Source organism: Pleurodeles waltl, chromosome 9 (assembly GCF_031143425.1).
Source record: "Pleurodeles waltl isolate 20211129_DDA chromosome 9, aPleWal1.hap1.20221129, whole genome shotgun sequence".
Classification (NCBI taxonomy): domain Eukaryota; kingdom Metazoa; phylum Chordata; class Amphibia; order Caudata; family Salamandridae; genus Pleurodeles; species Pleurodeles waltl.
Window position 1 is genome coordinate 632,408,064 of NC_090448.1, and position 22,470 is coordinate 632,430,533.

At 43.5% G+C, this 22,470-nt stretch overlaps 1 protein-coding gene across 1 annotated transcript in view; it reads left to right on the plus strand.

Annotated features, from left to right (window-relative positions):
• The first annotated feature begins 1,092 nt into the window (after window positions 1-1,092).
• The window catches only part of PRKD2 (protein kinase D2), a 397,645-nt gene continuing 376,267 nt past the window's right edge, over window positions 1,093-22,470 (plus strand). The window contains exon 1 of the mRNA XM_069207667.1: window positions 1,093-1,648. Within this exon, the coding sequence (XP_069063768.1) occupies window positions 1,424-1,648 (225 nt within the window). The 5' untranslated portion in view covers window positions 1,093-1,423. The remainder of the gene's footprint in view (window positions 1,649-22,470) is intronic.

A 22,470-nucleotide genomic window follows, 5' to 3' on the forward strand; every position in this document is an offset into this window, starting at 1 on the left:
AGTTCTTTATGGTACAACCACTGTGGTGGAGGTTAATTCATATCCTTCCCCGGGGGGACCAAAACATTATTTTGTCACATTATTAACTTACCCAGGTCCCACGGTTCTGGGTTGCCCTATTTTTTCAAAATAACAGCCTGACTTGTGATCCTCCTCTGAGTGATGCTGGCCCTAGGATGAAGGCCTCTCTGCCTCCACACCTTGTATCTGCACCTGTGACACTCCTGCATGCAACACTGCTCTTCGACTGCGTGCATCAGCACTACAGTGCCTCATCTCTGATCCCAATTTCAAGCAATGGTCCTCCAAGCCTAAGGGCTGCGTGCCTCTACCCTTCGTCGTTGTGCCCGTTCCTCGAAAAACACAACGCTAATCAGGGTTCAGTTAGCCCCTATGGCCCCAGTGCCATTGCACCTGCAGCACCAACGGATTCCTCGCCCCTGGCCAGAGGTCAGTAAAATAATGTATCCTCAGGAGCTCTGTCCTCGCTCTTGTGGTGAAAACGCGGCAGTTATCTTCACTCAATTTGGCATTTTATACTTCACGACGACCAGTGAGCAGCGATTAAAGCCTGGGGAACGCCATGGAGAGGCAATCATCCGCTAAAATTCGACGCATGACGAGGGCGCTGTGTCTGCATATTTCACATAGCTCTCCGTCGCCGTGGCATGCACATTAACACAGGTAGTTGGCCAATCCGCTAGCAAGCAGGGTTGTTTAGCGTGTTGATGATGTCTTATATCTTCTCAAACGATTAACCTGAACGTCTGCGCCCCAAAAATCAGAGGAACTTGGAGTACAGAGGCGTGATCAGAGCACAGTGGAGAGAGACAGGGGAGAGTGAGAACTACCCGCCGACTTTTGCAGGAATGACGTTAACTCTCTAAGCTACATTACTGGTCTTGCAGCCGTTTGTGTGGAAAATGATCAGAGAGAATAGTTTTCCAACTTTCCTTACTTTCTCTGAACTTCTCCACCCTGAAATTCGAGGGAGGGCGTGCACATCACAGTTCTTGGCTTCCATTGGACGGTAGAGCTGTCAGTCAACACACTTCCTGCTCCTTGGCAGACCTGTGGCTCTGTTGGAGAGTTGCGAGGAAGAGGGTGGTGGGGAGAAACTGTAGCACATAGGCTTCCAATACTGGCAGGGAGAGCTTCCTGTAGGACCCTCTGAGTTTCTGTTCTATCGAGAGCTGTTTCCACGTCTCCAAATTTAGGCACTGGCTCGGGGACGGAGCAGGAAACAATAACAAGACGGATTCGGAACTTTTACTTATCTTTTTGGAAGTTTACTAGAGCCACACCCAGGATTTGGCTCTAGGGGTGTGTGTTTGCCCCCCCCATGTGAGGTGCCACTCTCCGTGGCCCACTAGAGGGCCTATGTAAGGAACGGAGCCCTCTGCCTGGACGGCCTGCGGGGGCGATGATTTCGCTGCCCTCCTCCCCCTCCAGCCCCTGCCTCCCAGCGCCCGGTCTGGCGATGCCCGCTCCCGGCATGGAACCCGGGCCTTCGCCGCTGGCTCTGCCGCCCTGCCCGGGCGTCTCCTTTACCATCCAAATCGGCCTGACCCGGGAGTTTGTCCTGCTGCCGCCCTCCTCCGACCTGGCGCACGTCAAGCAGCTGGCCTGCTCCATCGTGGACCAGAAGGTAAGGTGGCCGGCGGCCTCACTTCCTGTTTACTGTCTGCTCAGCCCTCGGAGCCGGGGTACCCAGAGCGGGGTTACCGCACCCCGCTAGTTGACTGGCTCTTTGCACCCACCAGTGCTTCTGGTCTGCCGGGGAAGTTTACTGGGCCAAGTGTTTACTTTTACCGGGACTCGGGGAGGCAGTGAGGTCTTTTCTCAAAGCAGGGAGGACTTTTTCTGTACGCCGTCAGATGGTGAGGTGCTGGTGGTACAAATGTAATACACTCAGTCCTGTTTTTTTAGATGCAGATTCAGTAGCCGGGAAAAGGGATACTGGCTACTGCCGAACCGTACAGGATTTTCACTTTTCCAGTAAGAGAAATACCCGCCATTTTTTTTTTTAATAAGTTTTGACTTTCTGAAATGACCTAGGGCTCATTTTTGAATGGGATTTTATATGGGATGTTCTGTCTTTTTTACAGGGTAGTTCTAAGTCTGTTCAAATGCAGGTATTATTTAGAAGTAATAGATATCTATCTCTGTGATATTTCAGTAGATTTTCCCCCATCCTTTGTAAGTATACATTTAAAAATATTGGACTTTGCTGACTTTTCCCAGTGTTTTTACCGGTTCTGCCATAAAGATGCCTGCCAAGTTGATAAAATACTTGCCTCTCAGTAATCCCTTGCTGAGAGACTGGTAAAGTTTTCAACACTCGGATAGGAATAGGACTTAATTGGTCCATGGAAGGCCGGGATGCAGGCCTGGAATTGTGTTTTACGCTAGCGTTTGTTTACCACACTATGCCTACACATGGTAACATGCTGTTTATATTGCGTGACTGAGCTACATAGCAGAAATATTACTGCACTCCAAGGTCTGCAGCATTGTTTACAAGTGTTTTTACTGCGGTCAGTTACTTCACCACTGGAGGTAGCTGAGTGGGCGCGAGGACTTAAGCATTCAGTGGCACTTAATACGGTGTATTCTCCCAATGGGAGAGGGCGGATTGGGCATCGCATTCAGCCACGAGTAAGCATCCATATTTTGACTGCTTGCTCTCTTCAGGCCGTCCGACTGTCAGGACCTGACAGCTAGCCTAACACGTGCAAACATATATAGCAGTTTTAAATGGTAGATTGTTATTGTTAATGGGGGGAAAAGCGTATCTAAAAATTGTGCGGCTTCGCAGAACATGCGCTGTTTGCTTTTCTCCTGGGTGTCTTAGCCGGGGCAGCAAGAGATGTTGGTTAGTACATCCTGCCCAAGTTTGGAAATTTGAGTATGTTTGGGACAAAAAGGGTGAGGCACTGTGCTAAAAATTGAAGGGCCATTCGGATATTGCCATAGCAGTAGTAATGTGCATATAGCGGGGGAGGGGGCGCCAGGGGGCTTGTAGTACCACAAATCAATGTAGTTTCAGACGAAGAGGGAGATTGAGACTGGCCCCCGATGGTCGTGCTTTAGATTGTCCGCATGTCTGGGAATGGTGCTTTACACAGAGGCCATGTGAAACTAGCATGACAGTGGTGCCTCAGATCGGTGGGATGGGAATGACATGACAGCGGCGATACACTTAGTGTTACGGTTACATTGGCACGGCATTTGTGCTTCAGATACTGTTTGTTTGAAGTGATATCTCAGTTGAGCTATACTTTGTATATGAACGAGCTCGACATTGGCACTTTTATAAGGTGGGGGATCAGCACAGGAACTAGTTTGTGCCGTCTGTTCTAGGGCCGTGTGAACGTAAGCATCCCGACAGCATATGTAACCTGCTGCCTCAAGGTGTAAAATCAGTAATCTGAGGGCAGGAATTATCGCTTCCAGGCATCGATCTCTGATTAAAGGCACATGCAGCATGAATAACCAGTTATATACTTAACACCACTCTAATATGCAGTGAATGACATTTGAGCACCTCTCAAGTATCCGTTGAAAGTACTACCCTTGCCAATAGCATCAACTCTGATAATACTTTAATTTCAAGCCCATGCATTTTGATTGGTTAACAATAGGCACAAGGATGATGACTGACATTATGTCTTCCACAGTATTTTAAGGTGGTTTTATTTTCTGGTCTAGGATTTTCCATGCATTCTTTTCCAGCGGGGCACTCTGACAAGCACTTTTCTGCCGTGCAACAGCTATTTGCCTGCTGAGCATCTTTTTTTTTGCACGTGTTTAAGACTTCTTTTGTAATCCTATATAGTATTTGCTGCTGCTAAGCAATTTTTCATAACTTCTGTGGTAGATTTGTTCATATTGCTATGTATAATTAGCACCCTCATACCTCCCTGTAAAAACTATTATTTCTTGCCAGTTTTTTTTAAAAATTGAGCCGCAAAATGTATATTTTTTCCCTCAGATTGCTATTGGTAGGTAATATCCAACGTTCTGCTCCCACCCTAATTTCCACTAAGGCTATTCACTTATGAAGCGAAATGCAGGACTTTTTTTTGTCACGGCCACTTATGATTCACAGTTTAGCCCTGAAAGGCATGGCAACCTTTACTGCCTCCCGAGAGGCAGGTGTCTGTTACTGCATTGTGAGAGGTGGCAAGAGACTTTAACTGCTGCCAGTACACCAAGGGCCATTTACGACCCCATGAGAGGTATTTGGGGAAATTAGAATATTGGAATGTGGAGAGCTTAGTACAGTCATAGTGGGACAGGTCCAGGAGAAGCTTCAGGCTGCCAAGTGCACCTGCTCCACCATTCCAATGTTTGTCCACCTGTTTTTTATGCCATTTTAGAACTTTCCATCCTCTGGGTGGCCAGCTCTGCTGGCACTATAGCCCTCCTGGCTGGGGTCAAATTGGTTGTTGGATGCCCCTTCCCGCAGTAGACTCTTGCCATCAGGTTGAGCCTATAACTTGGAGAGGGTAGTTGTTGACCTCCCTGAACCTAATACCACGAGAAGCTAGGGGTATTTTGTAATTGGACAGCATAATGATAATACATAACATATTCGAATCACAGCATCTAATCAGTTCATAATCGGCGTGCTGGTTACCCTTGTTTCTTAAATAATAGACTAGCCAAAAAGGGACCACCTATCGGGCACACTAGCTGTTCTAGTATGCAGAGAGGTTCATCATATTTACATGACACCAAACCCGGTCATATCTTTTAGTTCTTCAAAATTTGAACTATCGAGAATCTGTTGGCCTTGTATTGAAGACTGATTCGTTCTAATGCATTGCCTGCTGTAACTGTACCAATAATGCTGACGGTAAGACAAAATAGTCCTTTGCGTCCTTTTGTGAAACGCATCATAATTAATGAGATACCATCACTCAGAGCAGGTCCAACCCCTGAAGAAGTTTTAAGAAGTACTTCATCCCAGTAGGATCAGATGCAGGGCAGGTAACAAACATACCCGATCAGCCTTCAGACATCCTTATCTGGGACACAGCAAGCCCATTCCCTGTCCATTTAGATGGAATGTTTTAGCTTACCTTGTGCCAATTAACATTCTGGGGAACGGGCGAAAGTCTGGTAGTTTCTTAGATGATATTTACAGCAGAGATCTGGGACTTCACTGATCCATACCACCAGCCATGTAGCTTCACGGGGGTGTGCTTCCTGAATATTGAGTCCAGGATATCATGGGGTTCTAATATCGTGGACAAGATATCAAAAGGTAAGTATGTATAGATTTTCTATACCTAACTCCACTTACATGCGCATTGATGGCATATATGTTTAAGGTGCATAGATGTGGGGATAGGAATAGTAAATCTGTATTTCCCTATCGATATTTTGTCCATGATGTTAGGACCCCAGAATATTCTTGTACTCGGTGATCAAGAGTACAATCGTTGATGCAGTGGATGATGCCAGGCTCTACTCAGGGGGATGCTTAAGTGCATCAAGTAGTCCTTCAGTGGTCGCAGTGCCTTTTCCTGCCACCTGAGAGGCTGTTGGCACTTCCTTGCACGCATAATGACCATGTCAAGATTTCATGAGGGTCCTTTTTTGTGTGTTAAATGGGCAGTGGCGCATAGACGCAGTCCCGGACAGGCCTCGCTCACCTGACTAATTTCTGTTGCTTATTCAGTTGCTACCTAACTCATAAGTACGGGAAGGCACGCTTGCTGTTGATGGCAGCACGGAACACACTGAGTGTTTGCCAACCATTGGGAAACTGTTGCTGAAGAATCGGCCCGGGTGGCACGTCATGTGCAGAGAGGGCATCGCGTCTCCTTCATGCTTCAGTGGTCCGGTGTAGCATGAAGTCTAATGAGCTTTATTTGCATTTCAAAATATTTGATTCTCAGAATAGCAGCGCATGATTCAAGCACCGAATACTTTTTTAAAGTGACGAGTTTGAGTTCCTCAGAGGTTATGCCAGTAGTACCGTGAGGATGCAGGGAACTGCCATATGAACACACCATTGTGCCTAAACTCACCGGTGCAACCATAGACCACGTTAAGAACAACATTGCTTTTAAAAACCCAACTTTTCACAGCTCCTTAATGTCTTGCAGCACATTTCAGGAGACGCCCGGGTTTCAAAGTAGGACGTGGAGTGGTTCCTAGACTCTTCACATTATTGGACGCAAATAGGGCTTTGAATGCTCTCTCTTTAGTTATTAGCTTTCCCTTTGCGTGACCCTGCACGTTGTGGCATGCAGAAGTCTCCTCGCTGAAGGTCCCGGGCGTTACAGTGTACTGTAGAGACGTTGAAGCTCCGCTTTGAAACCCAAGGTTAGTGGTTAATCAATAGGTAATTGTGACTATAACTTACTATCGGGTATTGTTGGGGTTGAGCGGTGCTCTCCGACACTACAGCAAGCGTGTAGCCCAGTTTCTTTTGTGCTAGACTACATTGATTGGAGTTTGGTGGGGCCCTTTGAGGGGCTGTGTGAGTTCACACAAATGGTTGCGGCTTGAGGAGATTGGGTATTGTTTGGTGGCAGGGACATGGTTTCAAGGAAGGTGAGTTATTCTGCGTGAAATGATATGTGGGCAATTCGGCCTCTCAGTTTCCAGTGATGGAGCCGCTGGTTGCTGATAGGGTTTGCCATCGGGATATTATGTTATCATTTGGTGGTTTTATATAGCCCTTGTGGAACGTGACGCAGCTTCCGGTGCTGATGCTGAGGAGTACCACGCTGGCTTCTAGTTCAGCTTTCTGCCCGTTGTTCATAGCTTACCTGGTCTCTTGTCATAAGGCAGCTGGTAAGTCAGCGTGCTTGTTTTGCTGTTGGCTAAAAAAACATGACTAGCTAAACTGCTGTAGCTACTGCGACATCGTACTCGTTCACTGCTGGCTTTTCATCTCATCTCATCTTATCCTGTGGTCCTCAATGGCTCTGTTGCTCAGGCGCACAGCAAAAAAAATGTTGTTGGTTTTGTTGCATAATATTTACATTCTTTCCCTGGGAAAGATGACCTCCGTCTGTATAAGGGAGTATGTGGGATGCGATGGGAGCTAGCTTATACTGCAAAGGGCTGGTGAAACATGGACTGAGCATTCTAGATGGACAGCAAATCTTGATCTAGAGCAACGTTTCTTAAAAGTTTTTTTCTTCTTAGACCCCACTGAAACATTTACAGGGAATAGGGGACCCCCACCTAAGCATCACTATAATTTGAACTTCAAAATAATACAGAAAAATACAGAAACAAATATACAACAAACCATTACATAAAACAATATATCTTTTTTAATTCACAAACAAAAAATACAGAAATCAAATGTTTAATTTTAATGGGAAGGTTGGAGCTTTTCAGTACATGGCTTAATTTCTAAAATATTGATTTGATGTGCTAGACTCTAATATATCACTTTGGCTTTTTTCTTCTAATGTACGCTCTCTTTTTGTCAGTGCATACCAGTGCTTCATTTGAAACTCCCAATAGTCCATTTTGGATCCTGTTTGCTGTACTTGTGCTGCTCCTACAAATCAACCTGAAGATACTGAGGAAATATTTAGCCTCAGAATTCTTACTCCTTCACATTTACTGAATATTAAAAATGTTCATTTTTAGGGTCGCGCATGCGTCTTGTCTGCGAGATGCTGTTGTGTTCAGTAAAGGACTTGGAGCCCGCCTATCGCTCACTATCTGCTGATTTGCGTGGCACTCTTCCTTACAGTCTTGAAATTCATCATGGCATGTCTGGCATCATTTCCGTTCCTCTTTGTGGAGCCAAGATCAAGCACTAATTGATTTCAACTTAATTAGTGCCCATCCGCTGCTCCCGATGGGATTGAGGTACTATTTTGTTCTAACTTCCAGTGCCTCTAACACAGAAGGCTTGTGACTGTCAAAAAGGTGGCCAGGAGGACAAACAAAATTGCAAAGTTTTATTTTTTAAAGCTAACTTCATCTTATTTTGGTAAGTTGTCTTTTCTCAGTTTCCTCTCATGTTTTTATTTTTGTTATATTTTTTTTGTTTTTGCTTGCGAGCGCTGTTGTCAAAAGCTGACAATTAACTTGTTAGAAAGATGCACGACCTGTTGCATTGCAAATGCTTCTTACATTTTGGTTTATCATATATATCCACATTGTTAATCTGCTAAAATTATTTCATATTCTAAAAAATTGCAGACCCCCAAGATTCTGCAGACCAGAGATTAACAGTTTTTGTAGTATTATATGTTCTTATGGACACATCACATAATTGCATTGTGTTCCTCTTATGTGTTGGTAGTGTGTGGAGAATGTATGTAAGTCACTTTACCTTTGAGTGCTGTTTATAAAAAAAAAAAAAAGGAAGGTCACACAACCCTCCAAGCTCTTTTGAAATCTGAGCTTCTCGACTGCGTCACTCCCAGCTTTCATTACATTTTGAAGTGCATGCATGTAGGCCCTTGTGTTCCACAAGCTTCAATGTTCAGTCACTCTCTGCTGCTGAAGCCAATGTCATTCCCTGCTTGAGGGAGCTACCCAGCCAGGGCGCTCCCAGGCAGACTGGGAGCCTGTGCAAGCTCTCTCCAACCCGGCAACTGTGTTGCTGCGCCTGAGAGAGCCTAGTGTTCACGTGTGTTTGGCCTGCCCGAGACAGCCGGCCAAACATACATGTGCAGCGAGGCAGAGTGCTCCCCCTCACTGCTCGTCACCCCAATGGCCCGCCCCTTTAAATAAAAACATTAATAAACAAAGTTTATTATCATTTTCTTTTAAAGGTTTTGCAGCTGCCTCTGCTGGTAGGTGGGTGTTGCTCCACCGCCCTAACGTAGAAGCCGCCCCTGCCATACAGTAGACCTTAGGTTGGCTATGGTGGTAAGCCATTCATTGAAGCTGTATGCTTGATTTTCTTTTTTTCCAGCTGGTTTAAGTTATGTCAGTTGAAATAGGTCAAATCTGTTCATTTTGAAAAGTTATGATAGAGGTAATAGGCTGGAATTATCTATTGCAAACACACATGTTAAAGTCCATAGACTGTTATGGGTGGATTAGTATTACACTCTGTTAAAGCCTGTAGACAGGTGTTTTTTTAATATAGATTCCCACAGATTAATTTAATAGGCACGTTTTTTGGTAACACCTTCTAACAGACTCTGTTCTTCTTCTTTTTTTTTTTTAATTTTTTTTTTTTTTTTAATTTAAATTTCATTGTATTTTTAAACCCAGCTTTGCATTACAACAGTCTGTGAGGGCTTATGTGATCACAAGAAGAGCTGTAAGCAGTAGCAGCAAAAAGTGGAAGTGACTCCCCCACATGGTGGTCTCCTCTACAAGCATTTGCTTGAAAAATAGTTTTGTAAGTCTACCTAAAGAAAAGTTCCTTTGCTTATAACTGAAATGGACATTATTAACAAAGGCCCCACGTCAAATTTTGTAGGAAAGGTCTTCTCTTGGTGTGACCCATTGATCACTACTATGGGAAGGGTTTTCGCATTTTGAACTCTGGCATATTATGGGGGTGGGTTTTACATTGAACTGCCATAAACAGTGGTTTTACATTGTGATGCAGCAGGAAGGACTTCAGTACTCCGGTCCTTTTATTTTTCTTTTTATTTTTTTGCCTGGCGTGAGTGAACGCAAGGTGTTTTATAGGGACACTATATTAATCTCAAAGTACCTCTTGGGTCTGCCATAAATATTTGATGGTTCTTTTTTGGCAATAACCAAATGGTGATATTTATGTTTAGGTTAAAGTGAAGAGTCTTATTTCATTGATGGCTATATGTGCTGATAAAGTTGCTGATGGTGAAAAGGTTTGTGATGCAAGAGGCCCATTGAGGAGCACCGCTGGTTTATGGGGTTAGAGCATATTGGCGAGCAAATAGTCACTGTCTACAACACAGATAACAGAAGCAGAATAGATGCACCGAGTTATTTGCCCCTTCACTATTTCTTTGGAGTACATGATGTGCATCCTGTGATTTTTGAGAGTCCATTTTAGGTAGGTTTTCAGTTTGCAATTCCTGTTGAAACTTTTTAACTAAATGTAAATTTTTGCCTAGCATTTAGTTGTTAGTTCGTTGCAGGATTTTTTGTTTTTAAAGAAGTATAGGCTAGACTTTGATTTATTGTTGTTTTTGTAGCCATTACCTACCCCCCCCCCCAAATCACCATTCAGCCTGAGACTGTTTTTCCACATTAACACTGGGGTTCAAGTGCTAAAATGGGTACTTGGTCGCCAGCTTGAAAACTGAGGCCCCAAGATTGCAAAGGCATTTAGGACCAGCGACTCTGACTGCTCTAGGGCATTTCAAACCTGATTTCTGGAATATAATAGGAGCGGGTGAACACCTGGCCAGAAACATAGGAAGGAGTTTCTATTGTGTACTCTGAGAAATACAATCGGAGATGTACATTGTGAACTCTCTGACAAATGCAATAAGAATGCGGTTGCTGGCACTGGTTAATATAGTAGGAAAGGGTTCTACAATGTAATCTGAAAGGCTTTTTACATTGTGAACTCTCTGACAAATACAACAGGAACAGGTATTATTGTGAATTCTGGCGAATGCAACAAAAAACGGTTTTGCTTGGTGAACTCTCCGGCAAATACAGTATGAAAGGGTTTTATATCTTAACTCCAGGAGAAACACCATAGGAAATGTCTTTCCATTTTAACTCTGACAAATTCTAAAGGAATGAGAGGTATGATGTGAACTGTGTGACTTGAGGTGGGTGAGCCAACAAATTACCAGAGAGAGCCAAGTTCGAGCCGAGCCACAGGTTGGTCTGCCCTTAAAAGCCTATGCACCAGCCTTCAAAATATTTTGCTTGCAAATCATGCAACAAAGATGGTGTGAGAATATGACAAGGTCTGTTCAAAATTCCAAAACGTGTGTTGCTTTAAAATTGAAGAGCTTCACCCTAGAACATCAGACTATTTGAGAAATATTTGATACAAGTGAGAGTTTTTCAACTTAAACAGAGAAACATTTCTGTCGTTGCCCTGGTGACAGTGCTGTTAGTGTACCAAGAGGCAAGTCAGAGGGCTTGTGTGGCCTTGATTCTTATTATAGGCGGAGCAACATTATAATCTATTGAATCAATTGCAAGCAAGGTATTTTCCTTTTATTTTTTTTGGTCCTCCTAGTGATGTTACCGCAAGCTCCAACCAACATCCTCGTAGGTTCATGACGGGCATGTCCCTCTAGGTCATGGGATGGGGTGGATTCCCAGCCTAGCCAGTCAGGGCGACTAATATTCAGACCTGAAATACCTCAAGCACATCAAAGCTCTAGGGAGTCCCAAAACCCTTTCCCATTCCTTTTTACTTCTCTTTTTTCTACTTCTCTAAAGAATAGTACCAATCTTTTTCATGCATGCCATCTTGGAGCTGAGTTTTTTTACAGTAACCAACCTGAATTTGTGTATGTGGGGAAATCTTATAGGTGATAACGATCATAAGGCTCAGTGAAATGAAGTATTTGCCCTAAATCACACATTTTGTCCAAGCAGCGAAACTGGGACTGAACCCAGATTTTCAAATTTTACACTTTGCAGTTCATTGAATAGATGGGTATCCTTTTTTGACATAAAAAGTTTAATAGGCTGCTTTTATTGTTGACCTATGTGATTAGAGTGTGTCTGAGGGGTGGAATCCCCATTTTGTGACGGTTTTACTTCACGCAAACCTTACCCAAGGATATAAGAGTGCTTCACAAGAGACACAGACTGTGTTACACATTTTTATTTGTATAGCAAGGTCTGCAGGGATCCACAGGATGGTGAGAGGAGGCCCACATTCAAACCAGTGTCACAATGTAACATGGTCAGCAGCTGTAGCCACTGGGCTTCTCATAAAAGCATGACTCGATATGGGCTCGACATTCCAAGAGTACCTCGAGCTGAGACAGAGCTAAGCATCTGACTAGAGCTTTTAGTGACTTAATCACATCTAACTCTGACAAAAGCAATAGGCAGGGCTTTAATACCTATGTTCATTTTATTGGTCTGGCTCAAAAATGCTTAATATCTATAGAGGGTGATTTAAGGTACATGTCAAACGATACTTCTTAAAATGTTTGGGTTTTTAAGGCAGAGACCACAAGGTCATGTTTATTTTCATTCTAAATCCAACATACGTGCTTGATAGATTATTAAATGTGGTAAATATAGTAGCCTCTTCAGTCTGTAGGCTTGACTTTTTTGATTGTGAAAAGTCTCATGCTTTCAGTAGGCCCAAATAGGGGCAATGGTGGTTCTTAGCATTAGAGCCTTCTCAGCATATATTGCCACATAGTACCTGCCAGATATCAGGAGCAGACTCCACTTACAGGATTAGTTTCCTTCTGTGATATTTCTTTAGGGTACTTGATTTCCACCGTGGTTAAGCTGCTGCCCACTAAGGGATGGGTTCAAATTTGTATTTCTACGTAACATCTTGTAAATATTTGCCATTTAGAGTACATTATTTATGTGTGCATTAAAGTTGGACTTGATTTATCATGCACGTTTTTCCTGTTGCTCAGTTCTGATTTTCTAGCCCAGAGCACCTCACTAAGTTCACCTTTTACTACTTCTCAATACAGTGAAATCCGCAGCGTTTTACCCCTGTAAACTCTTTGACAGATACATTGGCATGGGGTTTAGAAGTAAAAATCGGTGGGAAATGCAAGGGTAAATTGTTTTTATATTGCCACTCTGTGACAACTACAAAAGCATGAACTTCCTGTTACCAACACAACAAACACCACATAGGGGGCCTATCAATTGTCTGACATTAAGAGGCCTAGCAACATAGTGCTCCAGTACAGGGCGTGCTAGAAAGGTCTCAATTTCATTGTGACCATTTGTAATTTAATGCTTAGTTATTAGTTCTGTACATTTTGAAGTGCATTTTCTTCTTAAAGTAAAAACTTTAGACATTGGGTAGTTAAGCATTTTTGTGCTCTTTGTGCGATTTTTTTAATGTTAATTTAATCTCAGTTGATTTTTTGTTGTTTTTGGATTTAGTTTTTTCTATGCTGTTGAAATTCAGTTCCTGATACAACAATAAGCTTGCAATGCCTTAAACTACAGGAATGTCTTACATTAATTGTATGTTTGATGACGAATAGTATTTATAAGTTGCATGCAGAGAAAAGGGACTTTCTAGTTCTACGGCAACATCCTTGGATCTGGATATTTGTTTCATAGGCACTGGCTCTCTGAACACCCGCTGCTGTCCATGACTAAAATATTTTTGTTACTTTAAGCGTTGATCTTAACTTTTGCCTGCGTTTCGACAAGATTGATATTAAGTGTTACTCTGTGTTGAAGAGTTTAAGGAAAATCTATCCGTGCCTCTGAGTTGAAGGAAGAATATCATCCTGTTTGGATTATAGAACTGTAATTTTACTCTATTTAGTTGAATATTTTATTGTATTCTAAGAATTGTACAAAATGCTGCTGCCCTGTCTGTTACTTAATTTACCTCACTGTGCATTTGTTAAATGAAAGTTGCACTTCCTCCAAAGATGTTAGCAGTGAATAAACGGAACTGGTTTAAGCTACTTTGCATGGTGCACTAGGAACTTTGGTGTTTCTCAATTCTCAGTCCTAACTGCTTGTCACATGCTTCTGTTCTCTTCTGAGGTACTCTTAGTTGTGCTCATGTTCCATCACGCCAGAGCAAGCAGATGCTCGTTTTTGGTTCTCGCTGCTATTCCCAGTATCCCAGGGTTAAAAATACTCTTCACATGTGCAGCACATTAAAGTCAGACCTATTGGCATTGACAATACTTCGGTTTGGCCCAGGGAGAGCTTTTGTCGTCTCTCAGGCCCCATGTTTTGCCAAAAAAACAACATTGAAAATACATACATATGTATTTCTATTTATTTATTCAATAGCGTGCACACACCAGAAAAACCCCTGGTTTAGGGATGTGAAAACATCAAACTATAAGACATCGTTGTCATTACACAGGATTACATAAAAAAACAACAAACATGGGATAATGCAGTATAAATAATGCTAATTATAATTGACACACACCAACTATTTGTCTATATCCTGACACTTGAGCATCTGTGCTCATGCTCGCTCCCTCTTTCTTTCTCTTGCTGCAAAAAAATATCTCTTCTTCATCCAGTGGTCTGCTCTGGTGTCATTCACATTTTGCTTATACCAATCCCAGCCCGGGTTCGGGCAGTGATTCAACCCATTCAGCCATTAACTCTCTTTACTGTGAGTGAGTATATTTTGCTTGCACACTTCTGATTTAAAAACGAATCCACTTTAGTGCTGGGCAGGGTCGGCCGCCACATAACTCAAGGTGCGGTGGGGTTGGGGATGGAGACCCTGCCGCCCTCCTTCTTCTTCTTCTTCTGGTGTCCCATTCACTGCTGTGACACCAGCACAAGCTCCCCAGTAGTCCTGGCGCTGCTTTCATGTAAAACCTTGCATGAAAGCAGTGCCAGGATTGGTCTGAGCGGAAGACACAGCCCTGGGGTCTGTGCAGTTTCTCAAGCTGTTAAACACAGCTGGGCTGGAGAAACCTAAGTGCGCATGTCTGATTGGCTGGCCTCAAACGGCCGGCCAAACACACACATTCACACTTAGGTGCACTCTCCCCTCCTCCCCCCTCTCACCCTGTACTGCTGGCAGTGGCAGAAGCAGAAAAATAAAACGATAGTAAGCTATCGTTTTATTTTTCTGCTTCTGGCACAGCCAGTGGGGTGATGCTCCTTTGCCATAGTGAAGGAGCCGCCCCTGGTGCCGGGGCTGGTTAGCCAGCCTCTGCTTCAGTTTCATGTTTTTTGTTTTTAATTTATTTTTGTAATGGATCATTTTTAGATTTTGCAAACCTGTGCATGTCACCCTTAGGACAGTAGTATTATATCTAGTAAATATTTTATGCCTAATGCGAATGTTTGTGGGGGGATAAACATGACCTTGCAGGCTTGCACAGTCTAAACCCCTTGGCTTTGCCAGCGTTTGCTTTTGATTTCAATTTCTAAAAGCCTGCAGGCATGAGATTTTGGCTGCTTGGACTTTAAGGTTAACATTGAAATGCTCGCATATCTGTGGGAAGTTTATAATTTACGTAACTGAAGTAGGAGCATTAAACATAATTTATTGTTGACTGGGCTGTGGATGAATGAGGACAATGAATGGGTTGTTAAATTCAATATGTTTTATGTGGTGCATCTAATTGTTTTGCTATAACGATGGCATTTGTTTAACAAGGGATGTAGCAGGTCTGAAGGCCGCTAGGTATGTTGCTTGAATTTGAGTATTTTCCTTTAGTTTTGTTGTTTCTATTCCCTGGTTAGACCGCTGTGGACTTTTAAAACAATTAAGATTTTTGAAAATGTGAGACCCGCAAACACTTACTAGGCGGCACTGAAGGTGGTTTGTGGTGGAGGCATTTGTATAGTGTACAGTCTGTCATTAATACAGCCCTTTTGTCGCTAAAGGCCTCTGGGTAACTTGCAACTCTGCATTTGATGACTCCACCATAGGCCGATATCTGAATTGTCTTTTCAATCTATCATTAGTGGTAAATGTGTGGTTCTTTAACTGCTTCCGGTAAGAGTGTCTTAGTCAATGATGTAGGTAAGCGATTTCTTGTTAGATAAGTGTGTCCAGAAGTCTTCTGAAATCGATTGGATGCAGTCTGGGTTATTGTAAAGCACTGGGCGGTTGTTACGTCTCTCTGCATCAGGAGGTGTCTATGATTCCACTGCTGGCTGTCCCCACACCAGCCTTGCAAGCCCTCCCGCTCCACCGCTGGCTTCCCTGTACTGGGGTGCGTGCGTATGTATGGTGTACAGAAAGTTCAAATGGTCACTTCATAAGTGTAGTTCATCCTCTCCTGTTTATTTCTCTCTGATGCTCATATGATTTAATTTATAATGTGAAGAGCTAAACTATAGATAAAGGTTTAAAGAAAAAAAGACAGAGCTGTCCGGACCCCCTAGAGATTGTATTTCATCAATATCACACTGCTATAATATCGTAGGCAAAATATCTAGAAAATAAATGCATGTAGGTAAGTATAGATTAACTTTATTAACTCCTTATGTACGTACATTGAACAGCAATATATATTTTTAAAATACATATGTGGGTTTAAGTGAAATAAACATATACTTGCCTACTTTTACATACCTTGTTGGTGTTTTAAGCATGATATTTTGCCCCGGGAAGTTCTATCCACTAATGAGTAGAAGGTAGTAGGCTATAGGTGAACTGGTTAATGCAGTAGAGCACATCGTAGGAATAGTCATGATAATGCAGCCTCTAACACAAAGTATAGATAGATGGTAACTGCCGACCAGAATTCCTATCCGAATATTTGTGGGAGTTAATCCCCTCATGCTTAGGTAGTGGTCTTCTGGGCATTACTCTCTTCCCGGGCCCTGCTTCTAGAGCAGGGGAGGTGAAATTCATAGTCTAGGTCAGGTTTAGAGATGCATGTATATGTTTTACAGCCCAGTAGTTGTGTTCATTGGTAAACTGGGGTCTATGGTCGAAAGTGGTCCCAGTGCTCTGATTATAGCTTTTGGGCTGGAACTGAGCCTACTTTTTTTTTTTCTTCCACTCATTTAGAAAAATGATTGGTGCTCATTGTATTTGGCAGGAGGTCGATGCCCTGAGAAATAAGGAAAACCGAAGTGTTTCAAAGATCCCAAAGGACACACAAACCTGAGGATAGAGGGGCACAGTGCTGCACGTGGTGAGGGAGTTAAAGGAGTCATCTCATGACACAGAATCTGATTGACACTTCATTTAATACTAGCAGTGGCTCCCGTATGATGCAGTACTATGGGAATGATGAAGATGGCACCAAACCAGCACATACAGGTACTAGGCTGAACGAGCTTCTTCCTAGGATTGTGCAACTATTCTTTATTAAGCACATTTCTGCTGCAGCTGTAGTGAACCTGAACATGATTTTGGTAGTGTACCCTTGTATGTAGAGGTACATGCAGAACACTTGTAACTGTGTAATGTTTTAATGTGCTGGAGTGCTTCTGCTGCAGGAGAGTGGAGTTGAAGAAAAGACAGTGAACAGGGATTTTTTTTTTTACCTCTCCTCCCCCAATAGGAAGGACACTAGCACCTGGAGAGTGTCTGGGTGCCTCAGAAAGTTCAGGCCATTTTGGCCATAGTGAGCTAATGGAAATAGTAACCAAATATTAACCTCACCACTGGGAAGAGAGGGTTGTGAAACACCCTTTATAGAGCTAGCACAAGGCCTGCTCTGATTGGAAAACATTTTCTGTGTGCGGCCTTGTTTAGGAGATTATCAATACATCTTTGTACCAAGTACAGTAGGTCTCTCCGAGTTTAGGCAGAACCACAAGGTGGCTGGAGTAAGACCTGAGGCTTCACGTCTTGGAGTGTGCCCTGAGGATCCTTCCAACTTTTGCAAGTTTCCCCTCCATTACCTCTCCAATGCCCATCCTCTTAAACCACAGAGTTTTTGAGCACTCGGTTGATCGTGGTCCATATGGTAGCAACCTTTCCCTCTTCAGCAGGTTCACCATGATGGGTGCTCCCAGGGAAGCTTAGGAGAAGCCCTATGTCTCCCCCTAGTAGACAGACATAGGTACAGAGAGCGAAAGGATCATTGTGGGGTAATAGTTCAGCTAATTGTGTGTCAGTAGTGTGCTCTTGGACCTTTGCAGTAACAGAACACTTCCTCGAGTTTAATGATTACAACATTTAGTTAAGACTCTTACAAAATTGTCTTTGCAGATGTCCACTTTACTGCAAAGTAAGCTTATTTTGATTTAAAAAAAATCTTCTACGGAGCCTGGTTAGAATGCTTATACAGAGGCGAGTTCTATCCAGCAGGTGAAGTGTTTTGCTTCATTAAAGGCACTTAAAGTAAAAGTTGTATACAGATAAAAACTTTTCCCATTCTCTTTCACCCCACTGATTTTCAGACTGCAAATAATGTTTACTTGTACAGGAAGACATACTAAGGAGGTGGACAATACAAAAAAAAGAATTAGACTTAACATTCACTACGCAAGTATAGAAATATTTTCAGAAAATATAGCGAATTTGCATCATGCAGAATTTAAATGTTGAAAATGTGCTTACTGGGGGAAAATAGCAGATTAATGCATTTGTTGCTATGCCTCTGTGCCTTACCAAAAGATCTTCAGTTGGTACATAGAATGGTAAAGCTTGCAGTTTGGTGTTAGTTATTCTGTAAGTGGTTTAGGTTGGGGTGAAATGGAAAAGGGTGTAGAATAGCAGGTTGCTTAGTTATATGAGAGTGAGGAGGCCTAGATTTCAACCTTCTCTTCCTCACTTCAGGAAATTGTGTGATCCTGGGAAAAACTGTTGTCTGCTCTGCCCACTTATGTGGTAAAATGCTGGAAGTGTTCAGATGTCAGTAATTTTGTAGTGGCCGGTGTATGGAAGTATTGACTGGTATTGACCCAATATGAAAGTCCTGGCTCCTCACCTAAAGTTCTCTGGCTAAGATATGCCATGATGACATTTGCACTCTACTGGGAAACTGCGCCCCTGACTTTTTCTCTGCTTCATTCAGCTAACCACTGAAATATGTTGCCTCTCCTCTTCCATTGTCTCAACCCTGGTTAATCCTGGGTGCTGTGTGGTCATGGTAGTTGAACTCTGGCGTATGAGGTGACATCTGGGCATTGAGGGAAACATCTCCTCATACGCAGTGATGAACCCCAGGAGGAGCTGATGCAGATATTTCCGTCACCGTGCCATCCTTGCAGTACAAGTGTTAGGAGCACATATCGCCATAAAAACCTCATGAAATATGGTTGATGTCTCTTATTTATAGCATACTCCAGTGTTAAGGGCATGTTTCTGCTGATGGAGTTCTCTCTCGACCCGCACACACCTCGTCTGGACCCAGAAACCGGTCTCCTCATTGCCCGAAAGTCAGCCGACCATGACGTCGCACGTGTCCCAGGAGCAGGTCATGTCTCACGGCAGGCAGGGTGCGTATGCGCTTAACACGCTCGGTCACTTTCTGAAAGAGATCTCCCTCTGCCAGTATAAGGCCGCGAGCCCTGAGCCGACAACTCCCAGCGTGACAAAGCGGGCGCCAAAGCCTGCACTGCACACTGGCCGTGCTGTTCAACCAGCCCCACTTCTCTCGGGAGTACTAACTCTTGAGTTCGGTGGAGAGTCTATGGCGAGATTTGTTCTCAGATGTACACTATGTTTCTCTTTCCGAGGCGCAAAGCGTGCTGCCTGTACTGCAAGAGGCGAGCGCACTCTGGAGGGTCAGGGGCGTCAGGCGGCCTTGTAGCGAGCTGAAGATGAAAGCAGTCAGAAGCTAGCCAGACCTAGGCCCCAGACCCTCAGTGAATTATTCTACCTGTTATCTAGGGTGCATCTAACATCAGCGTTGCCACTTCACTGCATGCCAGCAAGGGCGGCGTTGCCAGTCCTGGACTTTTGTGTGACAGCCTATTGCATTCTTAGCCTTGTAGTATTGATTTGTGTCTTTTGAACTAATCAAACTAACAGGTTAGCAATGGAATTTAGGTAACCTTGATTACATGGTGTGAAGTTATCACTGTACACGCCACAAACTGACAGCTGTAGCTGGGAGGCTTGTGGGAGGGGATCCTTAAAGCGGAGATTCAGGTGGGAAGAGGTACCTGGGGGAGATTGTGTACTGTGAGTCTAGGCTTCCTGACACTGAGTCTATCAAGTGTCACTTATGCTCTCTGAGGTCCAGAGGGCGTCTCCGGTTTCCTGCAGTGTACTCCTTGGAGCCTGATGCAAATCGTAGTGTTTGTAAGCTTACCAGAGGTCTGAAGCTGTACATAAGTAACACGAACAGACCAGCCAGAAACTGTTTTGGGCCTTGTAAGGGGCATGAAACCTTCAAACCAAACCTTTGAGCAGAATGCTTTAATTATACTGGGCTGGGTTTGTCCACAAGGACGTTTAGTGCTGGATTACAAAACGAATTATTTCAGTCCTCCAGCAGCGTTTTGGCCTTACCCGTTACAGCCGCAGCAACAACTGAATGCACGAGAACTCAGAGAAGCCACAAGTATCAATAGCAGTACGCTTGTCGCACATCAGTGACCCCAGCTGTGGCCCTGCTTTGAAACAAAAAAGCAGTTTATACTCGATAGAAAGAAAACAGTCGCAACTAGAAATCACAGCTGAACAATAATTGTATTGTGAAAGACACGAATCCAACACAGTTGGCTAATCTGCCTGCTGCAGCAGTCTATGTGCAATCACCATTAGAAAAGTGGTGAATGTGACTCTGGTTTATATGGTTCCTTAGCAACAGATTTAGAACAGTGGAACTGGTATTATGTTTCCGGTTGTCTGTAGTGCCCTAAACCTGGCAACACAGACAGGAAGTACGATATTGCACACAAGTCAGTTCTTGTTCAGCATCTGTAATTTTCACCTTTATTGAAGAAATCCCCTTTCATTACTGACACATCGCATAATTGCATGTTGTTCCTCTTATGTGTTCATAGTGTGTGGAGAATACATGTAAGTCGCTTTACCTTTGAGTGCTGTTACAGAAAAGGAAGTTCACACAACCCTCCAAGCTTTTAAATCTGAGGTTCTCGACTCTGCATTGCTCCCTGCTTTTATTAAATTTTGAAGTGCATGTAGGCCCTTGTATTCTACAAGCTGCAGTGTCCAGTCACTCTCTGCTGCTGAAGCCAGTGTCATTCCATGCCTGAGGGAGCTACTTGGAAGCTTCTTTGCAGACCTGCAATGAGAGAACTCCAACAAACTGACCGATAAGTAATTGTAAATGTATTTATACAGCTCTTACCATCCCCGATGAGGCAGTATATGTTTTTATGGGAGTTGAAAACTGTAATGGGTGATGGTTGTCAAAAAAGAAACGTTAATCAGGAGCTTCCCTACCACCGCATCTTGGGTGGCCTGTTCCTCAAGATGGTGCATGGTGTGTCCATCTCTCACTTCCTCTGTGCTTTTCACAGCAGGAAGCATCTAGCTCACCCACAGAGCCCTTTTTGGTTCTGGTTATAGAACACTGGTGGTGCCTCACCACATGTGGTCAACAGAAAATTGATGCTAATTACCAAAAATATAAGACGTAGTGAAAGTGACTTCACCATAGCTACTTAAGACATAACTGGAAATGGCGTAAAATGACTTGGGACTTAAGATGAGGTGATCATATGAAAGTGTATACCAAATTTATCCATAGAAGTAAAGTTTTTTTTTTTTTTTTTTTTTTTTAAACACTTTTTATTGGTTTTTGATATGCAATGACGAATACAAAACACTTCCCCTCAGAGGGAGCACTGGAATACAACAATGGGGAAATATAGCAGATTTTGAAGGCAGTGTGCCCACTCGATAGTTGTATTGTTATAGTTGACATGTAGTTTGCTGTATCCATAAAGTCACTAATTATGCCAGAAAGCACTTTAATGGTAAGTTCAGTATCAAGTAGTAATCTAGGGATCCTTCCATTTACTGCTATGAAGTGTGCCTCTCTCTGATGGAACCAAACTCCCCCTCTCCCCTACGCCCGTCCCATTTGCCGCTCGTGTGCCTAGATAGTGCATTGTATCAACAGATTTCTAGGTCACTCTGTTTCCTTGTGAGGTGACTGTTTCTATGTCCCTTTAATGAAGGTGATCAGTGTATCCCTGTCTCGATATATCGTTGCTTTATTGAGGAGTGGGTAGTTTTGAGGGATTACATTGCCTGGTCAGTAGCCCTATGAAGCAGTCATGGGCCTAATGCTTCCTCCTCTCTTTGTTCCCAATCATTTATTAGCGTGCTCCAAGCCCTAGCTCTTTCTACTGGTCCCTGACCCCTCCGTGCTTCCTGGTGTCTAATTGTCTCTTCAGCTTTAGCCCATTTGAGGACTTCCCTTTTCCACGTGGGTAATTGTGGTCCTGCTGCTGCTTTCCATGTCATTGCAATTTCCCTTTTGGCCAAAACTAAGGCCAAATCTTGAAATTGATTTGTATATTTATGTTTGGGCTGATGGCGATAGCCTCCCAGCAAGCAGTGTCTGGGGTTGTCAGGAACTTCGCGACCAACAATGTCCGTGAGGAGCTGTGTTATTTTGTGCCAGTATTCCTGCAATGTTGGGCAGACCCAGAACATGTGGATAAATTCCGCACCTTCCTCATGGCATCTGGGGCAGCCTGCCCCCAGGGCCCCAAAGTGCCTCTTGATTCTACCCGGGGTCTGATACGCTCTATGTAAAACATATGTGTTGATCAATTTAAATCGAGTGTTCCTAGAGGCTCTCGGGATCCAAGTCAGTATTTCCTCCCAATCTCTGTCCTCAATAGCGGCCCCCAAATCTGGTTCCCATTTTTGTTTAAGGCTTGTCAATGGGTGGGTCATTGTGGTTCGTATTTTTCTATAAAGGTAGGTCACCGCCCTATGTGTCCCGGTGGCGCTTACGAGGTATTGGGTCACCTCCGAAGTAGGGGGTTCCGTACTCCCGGTGCGCCAGTACCTGCCCA